This window comes from Pararge aegeria, chromosome 21 (assembly GCF_905163445.1).
Source record: "Pararge aegeria chromosome 21, ilParAegt1.1, whole genome shotgun sequence".
NCBI classification, from domain to species: Eukaryota; Metazoa; Arthropoda; class Insecta; order Lepidoptera; family Nymphalidae; genus Pararge; species Pararge aegeria.
In genome coordinates this window covers 15,580,551-15,602,541 of record NC_053200.1, presented here as the reverse complement: position 1 = coordinate 15,602,541, position 21,991 = coordinate 15,580,551, and the positions used below count along the sequence as shown (strand labels likewise).

At 37.6% G+C, this 21,991-nt stretch overlaps 1 protein-coding gene across 1 annotated transcript; it reads right to left on the bottom strand.

Annotated features, from left to right (window-relative positions):
- Positions 1-82: 82 nt before the first annotated feature.
- Positions 83-21,233, bottom strand: LOC120633475 (nose resistant to fluoxetine protein 6-like). The gene is made up of 13 exons (XM_039903685.1): positions 21,206-21,233; positions 11,984-12,120; positions 8,550-8,699; positions 5,835-5,988; positions 5,279-5,393; positions 4,922-5,009; positions 4,389-4,555; positions 3,808-3,990; positions 3,046-3,225; positions 2,389-2,539; positions 1,609-1,792; positions 754-896; positions 83-287 (listed from the first exon to the last, which is right to left on the bottom strand). The coding sequence occupies exons 1-13, from the start codon at positions 21,231-21,233 to the stop codon at positions 84-86; spliced, it is 1,884 nt and encodes a 627-aa protein (XP_039759619.1). The 3' UTR covers position 83.
- Positions 21,234-21,991: the final 758 nt, after the last annotated feature.

Here is a 21,991-nt window from a genome sequence, read left to right as displayed (position 1 = left end):
CTGGATGCTCCTCCAGGTGACACTTAATAATTTACCCTGTTTTAAAAACTATTACAAGATCTACGACCATATACCTTGACTATTCAAACTTCATTGGCACCATTTCGTTTACTTCTATCCTTAACAACGGTTAGTTTAGTCGGTGCGGAGTTCTGATTGTGAACAGTGTTTGTCTTGCTCCCACCAAGCCCGGCTTTCCAGAGCTGTATGAACGGCATCTCTATGAGGAGGTAAACTGGAATGGCGACCAGGTATGATAGCGCCGAGCTCACTATTAGCAGAGAAATCTGAAACAACGATGTAGCCATTTTATTTGCGTGCAAAACAACAACTATGATGGAAAATAAATCAACTAACTAAGCTACCGACTACTCTACTACTAGCTACTCGAGGTTTCTTAAATAGTTTTAATTGATGAACTAAGCAGGTAGCCCAGATAGCAAGTGAAAAACCATCATATATAAACAGAGAGACACTTTGCGGGGTATTCTTCAGAAAGCAAGTGATATTTAATTGGTTAAAACGCACATAACTTAGAAAATAAAGAGGTGCGTGCTGGGATTTAATCTCGGCCCTCCGAAAGTAATGCCAAAGTCCTTCCCACTTGGCTATCGACGCGTAAAATTATAAACCATTGGATAAGCATATAAAGCTTCTAATCTTGCTCCTTAAATGCGCCAGCAATGCACCAGTGGTCCCAATAAGTAGTGGACTGTTTATCAGCCTGAAGGCCTAAAGATCCGATTGACTTACCATGGAGTAGAAGGAGATATGACCAATCTGGGTGTTGCTGGCGACGGTCATCCGCATGATGATGAAGTGCACGATGAACACGGAGTACGAGAGCCGACCGAGCACGTTGAAGCCTCTCCAGGACAGCGCGTCTCGGAGAACAGCTGGAAAAGTGTAAAAGAAATAAAAAACTATTTGTCATGATCATAATTTCAAACGATGGGCATTCTAAGATACAGGTATTTTATAAGAATTTCCACACTCAATATCTTGTTTTATGTTTTTTCCAGGGACTCCATGAGGCTTGCTTGATGTCCTCTGTCCACCTAAATATTTACAAGGCTTCGCAATTGTCCTAATAACTATCTCCACTAAGTAACTGCATTTTCTTATTACATATAAATACTTATGACCATTTTCTCAAAACTTAGATTTTCGTCAAACATAGCTTAGAACACTCCCGACTTTCAAACGTAAACCACAATATAAAAAATTGGTTAATCCGCCCGGGAAATACGATGCCACAGACAAACACCCACTACGAAAAACTTATAACACTCCATCATTTTTGAGTCGGGGGTTAAAGAGAAAGGCTGCATATTTTTGTGACTATCAGACAAGATCGCTGACAAAGTTTCCGAGGTTGATTTAGATACATTCTTACATAATTATCAGAAAAAGAAAACCTTGAGTGGAGGAAGCAATGATTCGAGGACATAAAGGAAAATCAAGCAAATGGCCAACTTTGCGGTAGCGCTGTGGGCCAATAGAAAACCTTATGAAAGAGAAAATCTTTGCCAAGCTATGGATCTGAATTAATAATATAATCTGAATTATTAATAATAATAATGTGTGTGTATAAAAACGTGTACTCACATTTACAGTTGCTGAAGCAGCCAAGCAAGAAGATGTTGAAGAAGAGCGCGACCAGCACGCGGTCGAAAGAGCTGTACAACACCGCCGCCCAGCGTGGCAGCGGCGCGTCCGACAGGAACGCCACGCCACCCAGCGTCGTACACAGAGCCAACGTCAGCGTCGTGTGGAACAGGATGTTGAACCACTACGGGACAAGGTGCGAGACCAATGACAGTAAACTCGGTGGCTTTGTGTCCAATAACCCATTGGAGCGAAAGAGGCAAAAAGAGGCATTCATAAGGGCTGCCGACACTAGCAAAATCTCAAAAGAACCGAATAACAGAAATTTAACCAATGAGTGTTAAGCTGAGTTTGATATACAACGCGAGAAGCAGGAAATAGGTTGTAATTCATAATTTCTTTCAAATTCAAATTTCAAAAATTCATTTGTTTTTATGATTAGGTCTAATTTATAAGCACTTTTGAGACGTCACGTTTGTAGGGACTCTACCACCGGTTTGGAAGACAGATTCTACCGAGAAGATCCAGCAAGAAACTCAGCAGATTTTCAGAGTCAGAACTTTTATCTTTATATTCTACACCAAACAGATCTTCGGCAATGCACGTTTCGCTCCGGCACCGGAGCATCCTCTGGAGAAGTTGACTTTACAGTGAACATTTGCTTAGAACATTGAGATAGCAATATCATATAAATGTGTTTGTTATGTTCGAAGTTGTTAGTCTCTCATTTCTCTGCAAATAATTTGCACTTACAACCCTGGAGAATTTAAAAGTACCAACCTTGATTTCATTCAGCTTAACTCCCTTTGCCTGGTTGTTATAAAAGATGAAGGCAGTGGCGAAACCAAACAGGTACCCGGATAAATTCGTCCACACTGGCAAGTAGAGCTTCGTCATCAGAGTGGAACCCTTGAACATGTTTTTGACGATCCTAAAACATATAAGAACAAGTTAAACTAACATATAAAGGTGGCTAAGGAGAATGACCAATTGTTGTTGTATAATCAAATCTTCTGAAAAACCTGGAAAACACATAAATATAGTAATTTTGTAAAAAAAATTAATAGATACAAAAAAAGCACGCCCTTCTTAAGTGCAAGATTGAATACGAGCGGCCAATGCTGTAAAATTACGGTAAGTAGCAAAAAACAGGTCGGTATAGATATAAAATAAAGAATATCTAAAGCATATTGGTCAAAGTATATGGAGGGATGATTTGTAGATAGGTTACCAGAATATTAAAAATGAGTGTGTCAAGAAATGAATAGGAAGAAAATAGACGGATTGTTTTGAAGGATATGCGTGTAAAAGGAATAGATATAAGGAATAGACAGCGCGTTGATGGACAATCAAATCAAAGACATGTTATACCGTTAGTCTAGGGGTTAAGCGTGGCGTGGGTTGAGGATTAAGGATATTCAGGAGAAGAAGCCATACTCAGGGGTCTGCGCGGTTATTATAGGCGACAGGTTGTAGAAATGCGCCACCAGTCCCGTTGAGAGGATGGAGCCGGTGAGCAGTACGAATATGACGGGCGCTACGGTGCCCCTCCACCGCAGGAAGATCAGCAACAGGATCGAGCCAAGGACGTGCAATTGCATGTCTACCGCCAAATACCTGCAAATTAAATATGTTCTCACAATTTTAAATCAGAAAGATGTCATCATCACCCAACCCAAATCTCCTGTCAGTGTGAGAAAGGCTGAGACGGTAGTCCACTGTGCATACTGAGGATCAACAGACTTCACACGCCTTTGGGATATGACGCTCTCTTCGCGATTTTTTCCTTCATAGTTGAAGCAATTAATCTAAAGTTTGAGTTCAGTGCCAGGGATTGAACTTAATCCCTTCGAAAGATGTTATATGGTAGATGATGAATTATGACGATTTTTTAACTTAACCTATCAAGGTAAAGTAAAAATATTAGGATATCAATAACAACTAAAGATACCTGTAATATTCAAAAAGTTGCGAAACTAAAGTTGCAACTTGTGTTTCACGTAGCTGGTAGAAGATGAAGTCCCAAGGTGCTGGAGTGTCAACCTTGCACCGTATTGCACTACGATGGTAGACATCCCACTGGATATATTGAGTACAGACGATAGCGGAGATTCCCGAAAGAAGAAATTGGGCATACAAAACACCTCTATGCAGCATTGGACATCCATCAGCTGATGAATTTATTATGGTGGTACTCACCACGTGTGGCCCATGCAGAACTTCCCTAACGTCAGGTGGTTGTGCACGTAGAGTAGATGGTACCACCAGCGCTCGGCACAGTCGTGTGACTCGCGCTCCACCAGCAGTTGCCACTGCGGCCCAGCCCCCAGGCGAGGGTACGCTACCGTAAACCATATGCCTGCCATCGCTACAGGGGTCAGCCTGAAAAGTAATAAAAATCAAGTTACCCATTTTGGCTACAAGCAGGCGTTTCTAAATATTCAGATGTATAAAACTCAACATAAACGGCCGTTTAAAAAAGGGGGAAAATAGAAAAAGCATAGAATATGATTGCAGCACCCCATTCCATTGATGGTCTTACTTAGGCTAATACTGACAATTTTTTAAGAGAAAGTCTCAATCAATGAAACATTCTCTTAGGCAAATAAATTTCAAAATCCATTTATTTCAAGTAGGCCTAATACAAGCACTTTTGAAACGTCAAGTCTGTCCGTGTGTAGTGACTCTACCACTAATATGCGTGTCTAATGCTGTGTAAATTTTTATGAGTTTATTTTTAACTTTCTACATCTAAAAAAAAACCTTGCCTTCGCTCTTACCTTATAAACCGATTGATGAGAGAAAGCACGCATTTTCCAAAAGTAAGCGTGCTCGTCTCAGCGTACACCAGCGAGAAGAAGGCGGTGAGGAAGCCGGAGATGGAGAAGAAGACTTGCATCCATATTGGTGAGTTGAATGCCATTTGAGTGGGGATGTGGTCAAACAGCTGGAATAACAATTTCTATTTTAAATTGTATTAAGTATAATTAAATAGTTAAACAAGTCGGGCGTATATCCCAGAGAACTGATGGATTTCCCAGAGATTGGCAACAACAAATGGGTTGCTGGAAGTTGTTTAATCACAAGCGACATAAACCTGTGTGTTTTGGACATAAGTTGGAGACGTCTATGGTTTAAGATAAAGATGACCAGATAAATGACCAGGTTAGCAGTGTATGAAATGTTAAACAATCATTTGAGTTTCAAGGTCATGAAATTACCTGTAGATACTTATAGATACTTATAGAATTACTTGTAGATCCAAAACACTCACACCCACGTAAAGTTAAATAAAAAATTACAAAATACTTACACCTTCAATGAACTCCGGATTATCGATGAAGGAATATACATAGACAATAGTCACGTGAGTTGAAATAACGCCTAAGGTTCCTAAGAATCTGAAATATGCAAGAAAATTTAATGAAAATTCATATTTTAAAAAACCTAAAGCTAAAACAGCATTCTGCAGTCCATCATTTTGGCCTCAAAATTGTATTTAAAAGCCCGGACAACATTTCATAACTAAGAATATTATACTGCGTCGTAAAAAAAACAAATGAACATCATATTTCATACAAGTTTGATGCAGGTCTTTAATTTTGAAACAACAAATCTGTGGTCAAAACCTATGGACACAGATGAAGAAAAAAAACCTTTTTTAAATTACCTGATACCTTCTAAACTGCTTAGGTGTTGCGTCCGATCTTCTGCTTTCTTGGCTCTGATGTGCGTTAAAGCCTCCCAATTTTTTTTTAAAGAAAATGCGTGGATATAATTGTTTTCTGGAAAAAAACCGACATTTTTAAGTTCTAAACTCCATAACCCTAACAGGTTAGCCCACAGGTCGGTTTAATGTCGTGCGCCACTAATTTAATCGCTTTTAATATTATAAATGTGAAAATGTGTTTATTTGTTTGTCCTTCCTCCTCGCCCGAACTTAGCAACCCGTAAACTTGATTTTTGTAACAGAGTCAGTTGAAAGAAGAATGCGGGTTAGCTTTATATAATAAGATGTGGTTTCTATAGAGGACAGTCAGTTTTTACAAATTGCTTTTCTTTTGCTGAGTTGTAGTTTTTGTGAGAATCGAAAATTAAAATGCAGTTAGACAGGCGAATCTGTGACGATGACGCCAGCTCAATGGTTTCTGTGCACTCAAAAAGTGCTTAACGCGCCTAGAGAAGTTTTATTTACCCGACTTAACGTGATCATTTGATTATGTTACCCTGGAATCTCCCACAAAATTTGCCTAAAACATGCAGGCCAGTCGCCAGGGTGGTACACAGCAATACAATCAGGAACGTGATGTTGAACGCAAACGCCGATGTGCTCATCTTGGGGACAGGTTTGTTGCACCACTCAACCGCCAGCACTTCAGCCTGGGAAGAAGGAAATGGTATTTTTTTAACCCCCGCTGCAAAAACGACTTTTGTTTGGTGTGTGTCAGTCATCGATCAGTCCAAGAGTGTCGCCGGCACCAAATACAAATCACAGATATGCTAACGCTAATAGAAGCATAGACCAGTGCTTAATTATAAGTATCACGCGCAGCATCGATATAAATGATTAAACACAAAAGCCCCATCTTTTATAATACATGAACTAGTATTTTCTTCACTGAGAAAATACGGCATGATTTTGTTAGGACGGTTTTACGAAAATACCTACAGGCCAGCGATCCCGTGTTGTATCGAGTTTATTGTACCTACTGTCAAGACATACAAGGTTATCCTTTACGCCTAACTTGTGCACTTTAAGCTTTTAGCTTTTAGCATTTTCATATTACGTTTATTATCTAATGAACACAAGTTGGGTGGGAGAAGACGGAGAAAACTTATTTTAAATTATGTGAAAACTAACGGTGCCCCGCGTCTTTGTCCGCGTATAATTTCCCATAATATTCCAATAAAAACATTCATCCACTATTTTACGATATATTCTGACCTACCGCGTCGTGCCAACCGTCTTAAGGCAGTAGCGTGATGTTAAATAGCATGTTACCTTCCTCAAGAATTGGGCTATCAAATTCAAAAAAGATGTCTAAATCTCTAGAGTTTAGGGCTGTGTTACAAATAAACTTCCATGCCATATTTCTTCTCCATCTCTTTGGATTTAGAATTTTTATATGACCTTAAACATTTCGTTTACTATTTTATTTGTCAACCTAAATTCTACTAACTAAATACAAAATTTAAAAAAAAAAATTTGTTCTTAATGAATGTCATTAATCATTAATCTATACCTTGTCACATAAACTCTATGTGATTTGAGATGAGGTGAGTGACCTAGTTGTCGTAAATTGTTTTACTCTTATGTTGACCAATAGAAAAAAAAAAAAAACTTACATCGAAATTACTTGTAATAAATAAAAAGTTATGTAGCCTGTATAGCGTTCCACAAGAATGCATAAAATATTTTCTATTACGAGATTAGCGCGTTGGAACAAAACAAAAAACTGTAGTTTTTATCGGTATAGATTTATATAAATGCAAATCAGCAAAAAAGTAATCGACACAGGAAATAACATAGTTTCCTTCACGTTATTTACATACAGGGTTGCATGTTGCACCGGGCTGAAAGATTTCGTAACCGATTTTGTAATCTCGGATGGAACTTTAAAGAGGAAGAGAGACTGTGTTTGACTGTGTGTATTTTTTAAGTCTGTTAATGGGACCCTATTACTAAGCGTCCGCTGTCCGTTAGTCTGTCCGTCTGTCCGTTATGAACCATAATAGGTACGGAGTTAAATATTTTCACAGAATGTTTATTTACAAATTCTAAGCCTGCTGGAAATCTTCTTATTTATTTATATTTGTTGTTATCTATTAAACATGCCAAATTTATGCTAATAGTCATGCCATAGATTATGAAAGATAGTATACTTTATTGCACACCAAGAAACAAATACAACAACGACGTAAAACATTTGTAACACATAAATGTTTATTTCAGCGCAGTTTGCAGCGACCCTGCTTTCTGAGTCCAAGGCCGTGGGTTCGATTCCCTTTACTGGAAAATGTTTGTGTGATGAACATGAATCAGTGTCTGGGTGTTTATATGTATATTCTAAGTAATTATGTATATTATTTACAAAAATATCATCATCTTAGTACCCATAACACAAGCTATGCTTACTTTGGGGCTAGATGGCGATGTGTGTATTGTGGTAGTATATTTATTTATTCAAATTCAAATTCAAAATTCAATTCACTCTAACTAATCCACACAATATATATATAATCACAGGCTTTAGAGGTACATTATTTACTGTCTCGGAGACTTATCTGTGAACCTAAAGCCTTATAGTTTTTGAGTAAACCACTGAAATAGTTTTTACTTAATGAAATCAGATACAGCTCTAACATCGCAAGCAAAAATTGTATCGGTCTTTTATCTTTAATAGACATGATGAGTTGTGAGTTGTCGTAGATAAACACTTAGAATGTTTTGAATACGTGTGTATCGAAAATAAATATGCTATTTTTGATTTAATATTTTTACAGGGGGATTCCTTATGAAATATACTTATACATCCTTCAATATTATTTCGTAATTCTGTTACACGTTATATAATTATCTATACTGCACTGGAGTGCAGTCAAAACCTTCCGCGCGACTCGACCGTATTCGCAATATACCGCTAGACTTTTTATGTGCGTCTTTTAGCAGGCGTTACTTTGCGGAAATCCGTGATATATTATGAAAATTAAGCTTCATTTCCTATACTCCGTGAAAAGCAGGAGAATCTATATGGTGTAATTTATAATGTCTTCAATCTTTATACTCTACACCAAACAGATCTTCGGCAATGTACCCTCGCACGTTTCGCTCCCAAACCGGAGCATCGTGAAGTCAACATACCTGAGGAAGCCAATTTAATTATTTTTCATAATATATATAATAGTTATATTTTTTATGTTAGTTCGCCAGTCGTGCGTACCTGCATCTCGTATCTGGCGAGGCCGCGGTCGACGCAGAGCTGCGCTGCGCGTCGCCAGGAGTCCGGTGCGCGCCCGCCACACCGCGACACACAGACGCCGCGGTGCACGAGGGTGCGGTTATAGTGCTTCTGAGTATCCGCTGAGTACTCCTGGGGGACAAAAACACATATTTCTGCTAACCTCACTGGAGCAGTGACGGTCATATAACTGTTAGTTCCCGTGACGGTTATAACATGGGTAATTGGTAATAATAACTCCTTCTACTTGCCACGAGATTTTTTTTTATTCCACTTCAAGTTGGCCCTTGATTGCAATCTCACCTAGTCGCAAGTGATGATGCCGTCTAAGACGGTGGCGGGCTTACCTGTTAGGGAGTATAGTAGTCATACCCCTAATCAGTTTCTACGCGTCATCGCACCGAATATTAAATTGCAAACGGCACGTCTTTGTCAGTAGAGTGGTAACTAGCCACGGCCAAAGTCTCCCACCAGACAAATGATGAAATGATGATGGCACAACATGCATTCTTTAAACTGGAAGGCAGTCTTGGCTGGCATGTTGTTTACAAGTAACCATCTTTATATCCATAATGGTTAGAATAAACAATGCTAAAAGCACAGTAAATATATTAAAGCAGTATGGGAAAAAGTACCATCGACGGGCGATGCGTTGCAGCGACCGATTGCACGCAAATCGCTATTTATCGCTTCGAAACTACAGTCTCGACTCGTTTACAATGAAATTTGACAGCACAGAAATCGCGCAAGTAATTCCCCAAGTCAATAATCCCAAGTCCCCAAGTTGCGAAAGTAGTAGGCGTATGCATCTCGCTTGCACCAGTAGCTTGAGCAAATAGCCTGCACACATGACGTGTGAAATATATTATTAACAGACGGAATACAAATAAACTCGAGCAAGACTTACGTGATTGTACTTACAGGAGAAAATGCGCCAGATTGCATGCAATTTGCAAAAACGCTTGCGATTTAGATATAGGTACGTGCAATCCGTCAGTTACAATGTCATAGCGGGTTCACATGATTCTGTTTTTGCACGCATTTTATTAGCTTCACCTGTGTGTTTGTAACCAACTCATTTGGACTTGATTTTGACCCTCTTCAAACAGTCTGGTCTCATTTAAACTTTGTAGATATATCGCGGACCGATGAAAATATTCTAATTTTATAAGATTTTTAGAGCAACTGGTAATACGCATTCAAACCGTCTGAACGGACGATCAATCAAATTGAGGCAACAAAAATTGATCGGCTTCTCGGCTGAGAGTCGGTGCGAGGTGCTTGAACCGACTGGGTCAAGGTCAGCCGCTCGCGCTTGGCACACTCTGCAGTCGGCAGGTAGATAGAAAGGATCCCAACGATTACGCGTTCACATTGAACTTTAATGGTCAAAAACCGGTTTTTCATTCACTTTCTGTGCTTTTGATTGAAACATAGCAGTGCTCTTAGTGTAAATAACAAGATTTTTTTATCAAGAAACTAGCTATCCCCCGTGACGTCGTCTGCGTACATAAAAGTTAAAGTTATTTTTCTTTATTCAAAAAGGGCATACTGATGCGTACATTACATAAACATTATACAGCGGGATGATGGCAAGAGGTAATAACTTCATTCGTCGGTTTGAATGACGAAAATCCAAAAAAGTTACAAATTTAAAAGTTATGAATAAATACACTTTTATTGTACACCAAAAAAAAAAGTACTTACAGAGGTATACACATAGAACAAGTGAGTATAATTTGGTGGTCTTATCGGTACATATCGATTTCTTCCAATCATAACACAAATATATAAATTTAATATATTACTATAATATATACAAACGCCAGAAGGGCCTTCTTCTGAATTCATCTTCTTTTATAATAATAACACAAGTCAGTAATAACACAAAACTATTAAATACCACTAGTATTTGTTATATAATATTAACAATTATTGCGCTCTAATTACTTATTATCAGTATTTCAATCAACACTATCATAAAGTAATTTGTTTAAATTATCAACATTCGGCGCAAAAACGGCCCGCGGGTTCTTCCCGCTTCTCGAGAAAATCAAGATGGCGATCCTTTTTCCCCACTACCATAAACGCGACGCTCAGCTATAGTGACTTTGACAGGCCGCAGCAAACATTGATGCATTGGTGCATTTTTATATATATGTCATATATGAACACAAATCCCTATCTCTACTTCCCTATCCCTACTAATATTATAAATGTCAATGTAAGTTTGTTTGTTACTCTTTCACGCAAAAACTACTTAACCGATCCTCATGAAACTTTGTACACATATTCGTGGAAGTGTTAGAAGTAATATAGGATACTTTTCGACCCGACAATAAGCTCGGTTCCTCTTTGAGAGGGGATGAGTGTTTGTAGATTTTAGACCATAACTCCGACAAATTATAACCGATTTAAATAATTATTTTTGTACTATACAGGTTAATTTTTCTTCAACTGTGGTTAGAGATAGAACTCCTCAGCGGACAGCAGCAAACCCCTCATTTAAGGCTTAGCGATACTGAATACTTCAAATTTTTTTAGAACTACAACAAAACTTAATGCCACATCAAAAATAACAAAAACAAACGCAGACGAAGTCGCGGGCAACAGCTTGTAAGATATAAAAATACAAAGTTATATAGTAGCTCCGCGGAAATTAATCAATCGAATGCAATTTGACGGCCGACTGGCGCAGTGGGCAGCGACCCTGCTCTCTGAGTCCAAGGCCGTGGGTTCGATTCCCACAACTGGAAAATGTTTGTGTGATGAGCATTAAGTGTTTTTCAGTGTCTGGGTGTTTATATGTATTTTCTAAGTATTTATGTATATATAATTCATTAAAATATTCATCAGTCATCTTAGTACCCATAACACAAGCTACGCTTACTTTGGGGCTAGGTGGCGATGTGTGTATTGTCGTAGTATATTTATTATTATTATTATTATTATTAATTTCGACTGGAAGTTCGGACATTAGCGTAGTAAAAGTTGAATTTGAGGAAAGGTTTAGGTATAAAACCGCATGAAGTTTCTCCTAGAAGTCAAGGATCCTTCACCTTGGAATCTATGCGGGAAATGCTTGTTATCGTAGCATTAATTATGACGGCTTTTATTAGTTAATTTTTTCCGTTCAGCCGTTGACAAATTTTTGCTTTGTTAGTCTAATAGATTAATATATTAACATTCACAATTAATGCTACAATATCTTGAGAGTCCCACCGTGATGACCACGACCACTCTAGCAAGAGTGCAAAGAAGATAACTTGTCTTCACTGCGCTCGATCTTTCAGTGCAAAGATATGGTACATCAGTCATATTAGGGCAAACGACCGAAGCCCCACAATGCAACAAATGTGCAGTAACTGTTGCCGAAGTGGCTAGGTATTCTTATTATTTGGAACAATGAAGGTTACCAGAAGCAAGTCCAACAATGGGTTAGGAGCAGACGACTTAAGAGCCGCATGCACGATGCAGTAGACGTCGTTGGGACGCTGGCATTGCGACCACTCGTCCAGGGCGTACAGTGGAGGTGCTTCGGCGAACGCAGTCGCTGGAACAAGTTAGTTAATTTTAAATGAGGTGTGACTTTTATGCATAAGCACTAGAAGAAGTGTGGTTTGCTACGCTCTTCGCAATAAAGGAGCTGAGCCATTTCCTTGCTACTATATAAAAAGGTATACGAAGTATACGTAACTTTCTACATTTGACTTGGCACCGATTTAAAAATGTTGTAGAAAATATTTATTTCTTGCTTATTAGTTCTTTTTTTTTCTTTTTAACGGACTTCAAAAAAGAGGAGATTCTCAATTCGTTGGAATCTTAATTTTTTTATGTATGTTACTCGATTACTCGAAGATGCCTAAACCGATTTGAAAAATGAATTTTTGAAGTTATACTTCTTTTGGCGCGTTAGGAAAAAATGGTGGGAGTAAATTTTACGATGCGCGCGCACACCGTCACAAAAACCGACAACATGAAGTTAGCTATTGTCAACATTTTAGTTTTTCTAAAAAAGGTTTGACAGTTGACTTTCAATAATTCATACAATACAAAAAAAAGTATATTTTATTTTTAAAAAAACGTGGGGTGCTTTTTAAGATATTATCAAAGTGATAATCACTCTACTCATATCTGTCAATAAAATATTTATAATTGTTGACAAAATGCACCCCACGCTTTTTTTTACAATAAAATATATTTTTTTTTTATTCACACTATTATTAATTTATATTTAGTGAAATTTTTAACACTATTCTTAATTTAAATTTATTAATATTTATTTTCTATATTTTAGTTCGGTTTTCTATAATAAGCGTGTTTTTTAGTTTATTTTTAACTATTATTTCGTTCTATTTGTTTTAAAGGGCATAATTTCCAGGTGGTCCCATTTCAATTTTCAAAGTAGCAAATTTTTGCTTTTAAAGTTCATTACTTAGCGTGCGCTGAGAAAAGTATTGATGATACATAAAAAATATGTACTACATGATTAAAGTACTCATTATTATCTACAAAAAAGTCCGCAAGAGAATTTATCTAACTATCATATTTAGGTGACAATAGTAGCGCTTGTGTTCTAAAATTTAATTAGATAAACATGTTGAAGTAGGTTTTTTTTTTTAATTTATTAAAACCGCACAATGATATTGCGTTTTCAGTGTTCCATACAAAGCTCTTTTTGTTATTTATGAACTACAAGAACATTATCTAATTTATCGTGTGAAAGTAATGACAATTGTTGTTTAATCGTTAAACAAGTAATGGGCTGTATGGGTAAGGCATATTAACGCAGACAAAGTTGTGTGAGATAGCTATAGTACTAATTTTAATACAACGTTCGACCTACATTTTCGAGTAAAGTCAATATAACTCGTCTTTTATTAAATTGCCAAGGGCATCTAGGTATACAGTTTCACAACGCATGTTCACATACTTGCATGATAGGTACATCGGTAATTACTAAAGATAATGTGACCTACTGAGTACAAATTACAAGAGAGCATGCGAAGTTGTCATTCAGTAAATGGATGGGTCACCGACATGTGAGGTCTAAAGCTTTATGAATGAACTAGCGGACCCTCGCGAGTTCGTCCGCGTATGAGTAAATCTAGAAGCTAGAATAGATGTGACGCTAACATAATAATCATCGTGGCGTACCTACTATTATTTTACGTGGTGTACTGAGTTAGTTAGTTGCCATTGCTTTAGTTGATACATACATATAGATCCATACATCTACCCTCACAAACTTTCGCATTTATGATATTAAGTAGTATGGTACGCATGTATTCGATCGTTGTCCCATATGCCTTCCTACTTGCTGTTATTTGTGAAGAGTTATGTCCTTTATCTCCGGCAATATTAATCAGATCTTTATTAAAATTAGACACTTCATGTTTTATAGTTTAAAATAAAAAAATAATTATTAAAATCGGTTCAAATTTAACGGAGCTATGAAGTAAAATTGTTAAAATTTTTCATCCCGGTTCCCGGAGGAAACTTATTATTTATCAGGATAAAAGGTATCCTATATGTTAACCCGGAATATCAGCTACCACTATACCAAAATTTTATTTAAATCCGTTCAGTTGTTTTCGCGTGATGCCTGGACAGACAAAAATTAATTAATCAGCAAATATTATGTAAGTACCTACAATAAATACATAAATGTATACTACGCCAATACACACATCGCCCTCTAGCCCCAAGTACCTAAGCTTAGCTTGTGTTGTAGGTACTAAAATAGCTGATAAATATATTTATGAATATAATACATATAAACACTCATAATACAGTTAAACACCCAGACACTGAGAAACATTCATGATCATCACACAAACCTTTTGTGTAATGGGAATCGAACCCACGGCATTGCACTCAGAAAGCAGGGTCGCTGCCTATTGTGCCTACCGGCTGTCAAAATAGGCGGCCTTTTTATATTCCACTACAAGTTAGCCCTTGACTGCAATCTCATCTGGTGGTAAGTGATGACACTAGTCTCAGATGGTAGCGGGCTAACCCTAACAGGGAGTTTGGTTGGTTTCTACGCGACATCGCACCGGAACACTCAATCGCTTAGCAGCACGTCTTTGTGTAGGGTGGTACCTAGCCACGGCCAAAACTTCCACCAGACCAGACCAGAGTAAATTCAGAAATAAATGCCCTACCGGGAGTCGAACGCGGGACCTCCTTAAATTCACAACGCTCACCGTTGCTCCAGGGAGGTCGTCGTCCTTATCGTTTTATCTTAGTATCTAAACAGAGTTTGAAATGAAAACTGCACACTAGAAGCATAGAAGAAGCTAGAAGCATTGCTGTGTTCCGCTCTGATGGGCGTGGTTGCCGGTGTCTTTGCAGGCTTGCACCCAAGGCTCAGGTTAATGAACTCAGGACGGTACGTGTTCCTTGCATGCCTTGCGAAGTATTGCTCTGTTAACAGGCGATAGTTTTCCACTTAGATACTTGGTCCATCAATTATTACGGTAAAAAAAAAAAATATCAACTAATACCAGGCCCACTACATGCCGTGGGGTAGAGGCTGTGTATGCAGGTGATAATTATATAAAATGAAGGAAACCTGCAGTACGAGTTATAAAAAACTGCACACCCTCTATGCACGCCACTGACTACAGGTCACGGCTCTCCCAGCAGACTGAGACGGGTTTAGGCCGCCGTCCACCACACAGACCAAGGGCAAATTCATAGACTTCCCTTCCCACGCCTTCACAAACGTTATGGAGAACTCCCAAGCATGCAGGTTTCCTCGCGATGATTTTTTTCACCGTTAAAACTATTAAATTGCTTTAATTAAAAACGTACGTAACTCAGATTGCCCTTAAAAGATCACTTTTAGTGTAAAGGCCTTTGCACCCTAGTACTATAAGTACTATTACTGTTTTCCTTGTGTCTTTCTATTCTATTCTATTTTATTTTATTTATTTACGCTTTCATCTGCTAACAAGATACAATGATGATACTTAGATGATGTTAAATGGTGATGTTGGAAAAGAGCTACTGCTGAGTTCCTTGTTGGCTTCTTTTTGATTGAATCTACCTTCTGAAGAATCAGTTCTGATTGCCTTTGTGTTATGAAACACACTATCAAGTCTATAACTTGTAACCGAATTACGAAATACTGTTGGAGGGTGCGTAAGAATATTTCATATGGAATCACCCTGCAAAAGTAAAAAAAGCATATTTATTTTTTCATACATATACAAACTAATTCAAAACATTCTAAGTGTTACTTACCTAAGCTACGCGACATGTCCAAATATTGGATAGAAGCAAAGCGTTACTTTACGGAATTCCATGATAAGTTATGAAAATTAAGCTTAATGATCACAGATCTTCAGCAATGTACCCTATAAGCACGTTTCGCTTCGAAACCGGAGCATCCTCAGGAGAAGTTGACTTCACAATAAATAATTGTTAAGGAATCTTGGTGGTAAGGAGACTTTGTGTGATGAACTTGAATGTTTTCAGTGTCTGGGTGTTTATCTGTATTTTATACTTAAGTATTTATGTATATTATCCATGAAAATATTCATCAGACATCCTAGTACCCATAACTCGAGCTACGCTTACTTTGGGGCTAGATGTGTGTATTGTCTTAGTGCATTTATTTTTAACTTTATGCGAAAATCAAGTCGATTAGTTACAATAGACAGGGCGTTCAGACAAACATACACACTTTCGCATTTATAACATTAGTTATAAGTTAGGATATCTCGTCCAAACTATTCAGACTTTGTAATGTAAGTCATATTGAATTCCTGCTATTCAAGGATCTTATACTTTCAATTAATTTATTATTTAAATTTTTACTGCAACCATGTCAGTGTCACTCGTTAAATAATAAGTTTAACTACCTAATCAAGTTTTAGTTAATTATATAATACTAATGGTCGCTCGCGACTTCTTCCGTGTATTAGTCAACCTTAAATGATAGACATGGAAGTTTTGAAAAAACGTTTATTTTTTAATGTATTTAGATTTCTTGATAAATATCTAGTGAACAGAGGTAAATTTTAAGTTTTGGAGGTGGGTGTGATCACTATTACTCAGTTTCATACTTTTACAGTGATCATCGTTTCATACGTTAGTAGTTAAGTTGTGTTATTGTTCACAAATAAATAAAAAATAAATAAACGGGAACAACTTTACCATGCATGTTTTATCGAAACTTTAACGCAGCGGAAGCTCGTAATAAGAAAAAAAAATCCCTATTTTGATAATATATAAACTACATCCTTCCTCGATAAATGGGCCAGTGGCGTGCACAGGGTTTTTGATCAGGGTAATCATAAAGCAGGTATATGGCATGGAAAAATTACCCTCCAAAGTTATATAAAATAATTTGGGTATGCAGAGTTTTTACGCACATATGAAGTGCACGCCACTAAAATATGCTATCCAACACTGAAAGAATTTTCGAAAACGGACCAGCAGTTCCAGAGATCATCGAGTTCAAGTAACAAACACTGTTCTGTCTGTGTTTTCTTTTATTCTTTTTTGTATTTTTATTTGTGTGCAAATAAAGAGTATAAATAAATAAAATAAACAAACACTCTTCAGCTTTATATATTAGTAAGTATATAAGATGTGTATATGGATTATTTTTAATCCCATAGCTGATTTGAACCTTCGCATATCTAGTTCGTTTAATTTTATGCAGCTCCTTATCTTAATTATTTAAAATTATGATAAGGAAGGTTTATCGTAATTAGTTCCTACATAAACAACATTACCCCACCCGAACTTTGGTCTCTTCGTAAGTGTTTCTTAAGGTTTCGTTATTACCATACAACGAAACCTTGGAGGTCTGTATGTCACAGGTTCATGTTTCACAGGTCCAATTATGTACCTACATTGAGATTTTGACGACCTTCCTGGCGCAGCGGTAAGCGCTGTGAATTTAAGTAGAAGGTCCCGGATTCGATTTCCGGCAGGGGCAATTTGGGAATTTATAATTTCTGAATTTTCTATGGTTTTCTGGATGGAGTAAAAATAATAATAATAAGGACCTCGGCTTCATTTTCGGGGTGCTGAGATCGAATCCCAATACACACAACCGGCACCCGCACTTGGCCAGCGTGGTGGACTACGGCATCGACCCTTCTCACTGTGGGAAGAGAACCTTGCCCACTAGTGGTTGAATGCAACATTTACCCTACGCATTTACCTCGTGGTTTTCCCACTAAGCAAGAGTATTATGAATGTTTAACATTTAATAGGAATTTATGTTAAACTTCTAGAGGCCAACACTATTACGAATAGTCTTTTAAAGTGGGTCAAATTCCATATTATTATTTCCATCACACTTGCACGTTACTTAAACGTTTTTAAACCGCTTTGAGACTAATAATCCAAGATATGAAAACACATGTGGTTTATTTAACATTACTGCCCTTGTGCTAAAATAAGTAGCCCTTAAAAAAGTGGGTAATGTTCCTACAGTATTACCTAGTATATATTTATCTATTTATTATATTTGTCAAAGTCAAAAATATTTAAATTTTAAGTAGGCCCATAGATGGTACATTTGATGCGTACATTATATTGAGATAACCACACTCGTAAACTAAAAACTAAAGCTACGAGGGTTCCAAACGCGTCCTGGTCTAAGCAGAAGCCCACAACAAACCTAGCCGGGTGTTCTGATGATGTACTTCCGTCTTTGTATTTCTATTATTCTTTTATTTCTTACTGCAAGTTAGATATATTATGTAGATAATGTAGACGAAACATCAATCATTTATACGAGTAATACAGTATTTTTGGTAACAACAATAACAGATGGTGCAACTAGAGGGAAAGATTCACACCCGAGACGTTTGTGCGATAGTTTGAGGATGTCAATTTTTCTAAGTTGACCATACTTCATATAGATTTTGAGGAAAAAGATTTCATGTTTCGTTAATTTCTCCTTTCCTTCTACACTTTCATACTTTCTAAATATTTCGTTACTTTTTAGGTTAACTTCCATTAAAATATGAGGCATTTTTATGGAATCAGGCGTTAAATTCACTTCAGAGTGACTTTTTAGTAGCAGTAGAGCTTTTTGTGACAGAGCTCGTTCGGGCGGAAGTTTGCTTTTTGTGACAGAGCTCGTTCGGGCGGAAGTATGCTTTTTGTGACAGAGCTCGTTCGTGCGGAAGTATGCTTTTTGTGACAGAGCTCGTTCGGGCGGAAGTATGCTTTTTGTGACAGAGCTCGTTCGGGCGGAAGTATGCTTTTTATGACAGAGCTCGTTCGGGCGGAAGTATGCTTTTTGTGACAGAGCTCGTTCGGGGGGAAGTATGCTTTTTGTGACAGAGCTCGTTCGGGGGGAAGTATGCTTTTTGTGACAGAGCTCGTTCGGGCGGAAGTATGCTTTTTGTGACAGAGGTCGTTCGGGCGGAAGTATGCTTTTTGTGACAGAGCTCGTTCGGGGGGAAGTATGCTTTTTGTCACAGAGCTCGTTCGCGGGGAAGTATGCTTTTTGTGACAGATCTCGTTCGGGGGGAAGTATGCTTTTTGTGACAGAGCTCGTTCGGGGGGAAGTATGCTTTTTGTGACAGAGCTCGTTCGGGGGGAAGTATGCTTATTTCTGCCGCTAAGCCACATTGGTTCAATACTGTGTTCCGGTCTGAGGGGCGAGGATGCCGGTGTAATTTGATAAACGACTAAGACACCGGGAGGTATCTTTGCATCGTTCAAGTCCATGTAGGACTGAAGTATATCGAAAATGCACCCGTATTTATATCGAAATACCCACCAGCTCAATATCATGAACATTGGTTCTTAATCAAATATAATTTTAATTGTTTCTTGGCAACTATTTAGTAATTAAATAATAATTATAAGCGTAATTATTATTTAATAAAATATCTGGCTAATATAATAAAAAAAAAAATACTACGACAATACATACATCGCCATCTAGCCCCAAAGTAAGCGTAGGCTGTGTTATGGTTGCTGAGATAACTGATGAATATTTTTATAACATACAAATAGACACCCAGACACTGAAAAACATTCATGCTCATCACACAAACATTTTCCAGTTGTGGGAATCGAATTCACGGCCTTGGACTCAGAAAGCAGGGTCGCTGCAAACTGCGCCAATCGGCCGTCAAATGAATTCATAGTTATCAAAAGTTTATTTATTTACCCACTTTATAAAATTACTGTAACAAATTACCTACAGTCACATGCCTTTGTATTTCTATTATTGAAGCTATATATGAAGCTAAACTCCTCAGGGTGATGGCCACAGGGCGGCATGTCACAGGACGTGCTCCTTCCATGCCCTGCGCAGTGTTGCTCTGTTTATAGGCAATGGCTTTCCGCTTACCATGAGGTGGCCATCTTTTTGACGTGACAACGTCTTATAATTCGATGGAGCCGGCTGCACGCACGAGAAAACATGACGCATGCGGCGTTACCTCGCTCTGAGGCGTTCCATTCATGGCTTGAAGTGCAAGCGAGAGCGCGGAACGAGCGACAAAGATGCATAGTCGGCGTTCGCGTTCGACATCTGTCTCTCTCCTACTTGAGTGAGCGATGCGTCCGCGTGGACAGCTTCTATACAATAATACATTTACATGTTTTCGGCAAGGATGAAGTGCAGTGAAAAGTGAATGTGGTGTCAATTGTTTATAGCTACGATAATATCTATCAAACAAATAACATTTAAATTTTCTTTTGAAAAATGCAACCATTCCATCAGTATTTTCTTACGACGTTGTCACGTTCAACTATCGTCAGTAAGCCGACTTTACAGACAACCAATTTTTTTTTTTATAAATCTGCTTGATCCGTCAATTATTACTACGGAAAAAAAGTATGAACTATCAAATTAATTGCGAAAACAAAGTATTTATATCATCACGAACGGCGGAGCACGTGCAATACTTATTCAGCCTCTTGACTCCTTTTATTTTTTCATCTCTAAGCCCACAATAAGTTATTCCAAATAATTTATGTAAATAACTACTTATATGATACATAATTTAAGTTAGTTAATTATATCCTACATATCAAAGCAAAAATCAAACCAAGGAGTTTTTTGCCCTACCTCATTATTTAAAGATGGGTATCTACGTTTAAAATAGGCCTAATAAGGCCTAAATAGGATTTAATTACAGAAATAAGTTTACCATATTTCTTTTGATTTGAAAAAAACCTTATAGCTAACTTCAGGGTGTCAGTTTTTTGTGACGGTGTGCGCGCGCATAGTAAAAATAAACTCTAATCATTTTTCCGTAACGCGCCTAAAGAAGTATAACTTCGAAAGTTCCCCTAACAACACATTCAGCTACGTATAAGGGTCAATTACGTTAAAAGGTACTGTTAGATATAATCATCACAAACATAAACTAAATTCGTTATAATATCTAGTGCAGATATAGGCTTCAGTTCCAATAAAACGTTGAACTATTTAATTAAAATAGTAGAGTTATTTGTGACAGATCTCGTACGAGAAAGTATTACCGCCACGCTTATTTCTGCCATCAAGAAGAATTGCTGTGTTCCGGTCTGAAGAAAGTGGTTGCCGGTACAATTATAGGCACACGAGGCTTAACACCTACGCCGGAGGTTGAAAGACACATATATAAGGTGTGTCTATCAGGTGGTAGAAGATCTAGAGTTACCAACACGGTACTTTCCATATTGTCCCATTTTCATTAGCTCAAAACCTGTTGAAGGGATCCTGGAGAAATTGAAGCAACTTCTAAAATATTATATGGACACCTCTACTTCCTCACCTCTCGATTTGAGTATTTTTAGTTACTTTTAAAGTAACTTAAGCATATCCTATCGATAAGCACCATTTGGTCAAGCACTGATGATGAAGATCACGGATGGGCACCGGAACTACACAATAATAAGTATTACACTGGTTCCGTTTCGATTATGGTATACACTACGTAAGCAATTTATGCTCGTCACAAGAGCTGATGGTGAATCGACGGGAGAAATCCTCAAGCATTAACGCCCTGCTTAAAAATAAATATTTTGTAGAAATTTTGTACTTGGATATGATTACATACCGACTGAAAAAAAAAATTGTCTAAAAAGAGCCGACTTTGTTACACAACTAAAAAGCAAGAAATAAATATTTTCTACAACATTTCGAGTCGTTGCTAGGTAAAATGTAGAAACTATTTTGTTTTTTATTTATTTCGCTCTATAATAGTGTAGAAATCATTTAGAATTATTATTCTTATTAGTAGCAGAAGGTCCAATGGTATGTTTAAAAATGGTATGCAAGAAACTCTTAAAAAACTTCATCAACCCAGCACCGGCCGACTAAAGGGCACGGGTCTCCCAGAATGAGAAGGGTTTAGGCCGAAGTCCACCACGCTGGCCAATTGCGGATTGGTAGACTTAACACGCCATTGAGAATATTATGAATAACTCTCAGGCAGGTTTCCTCA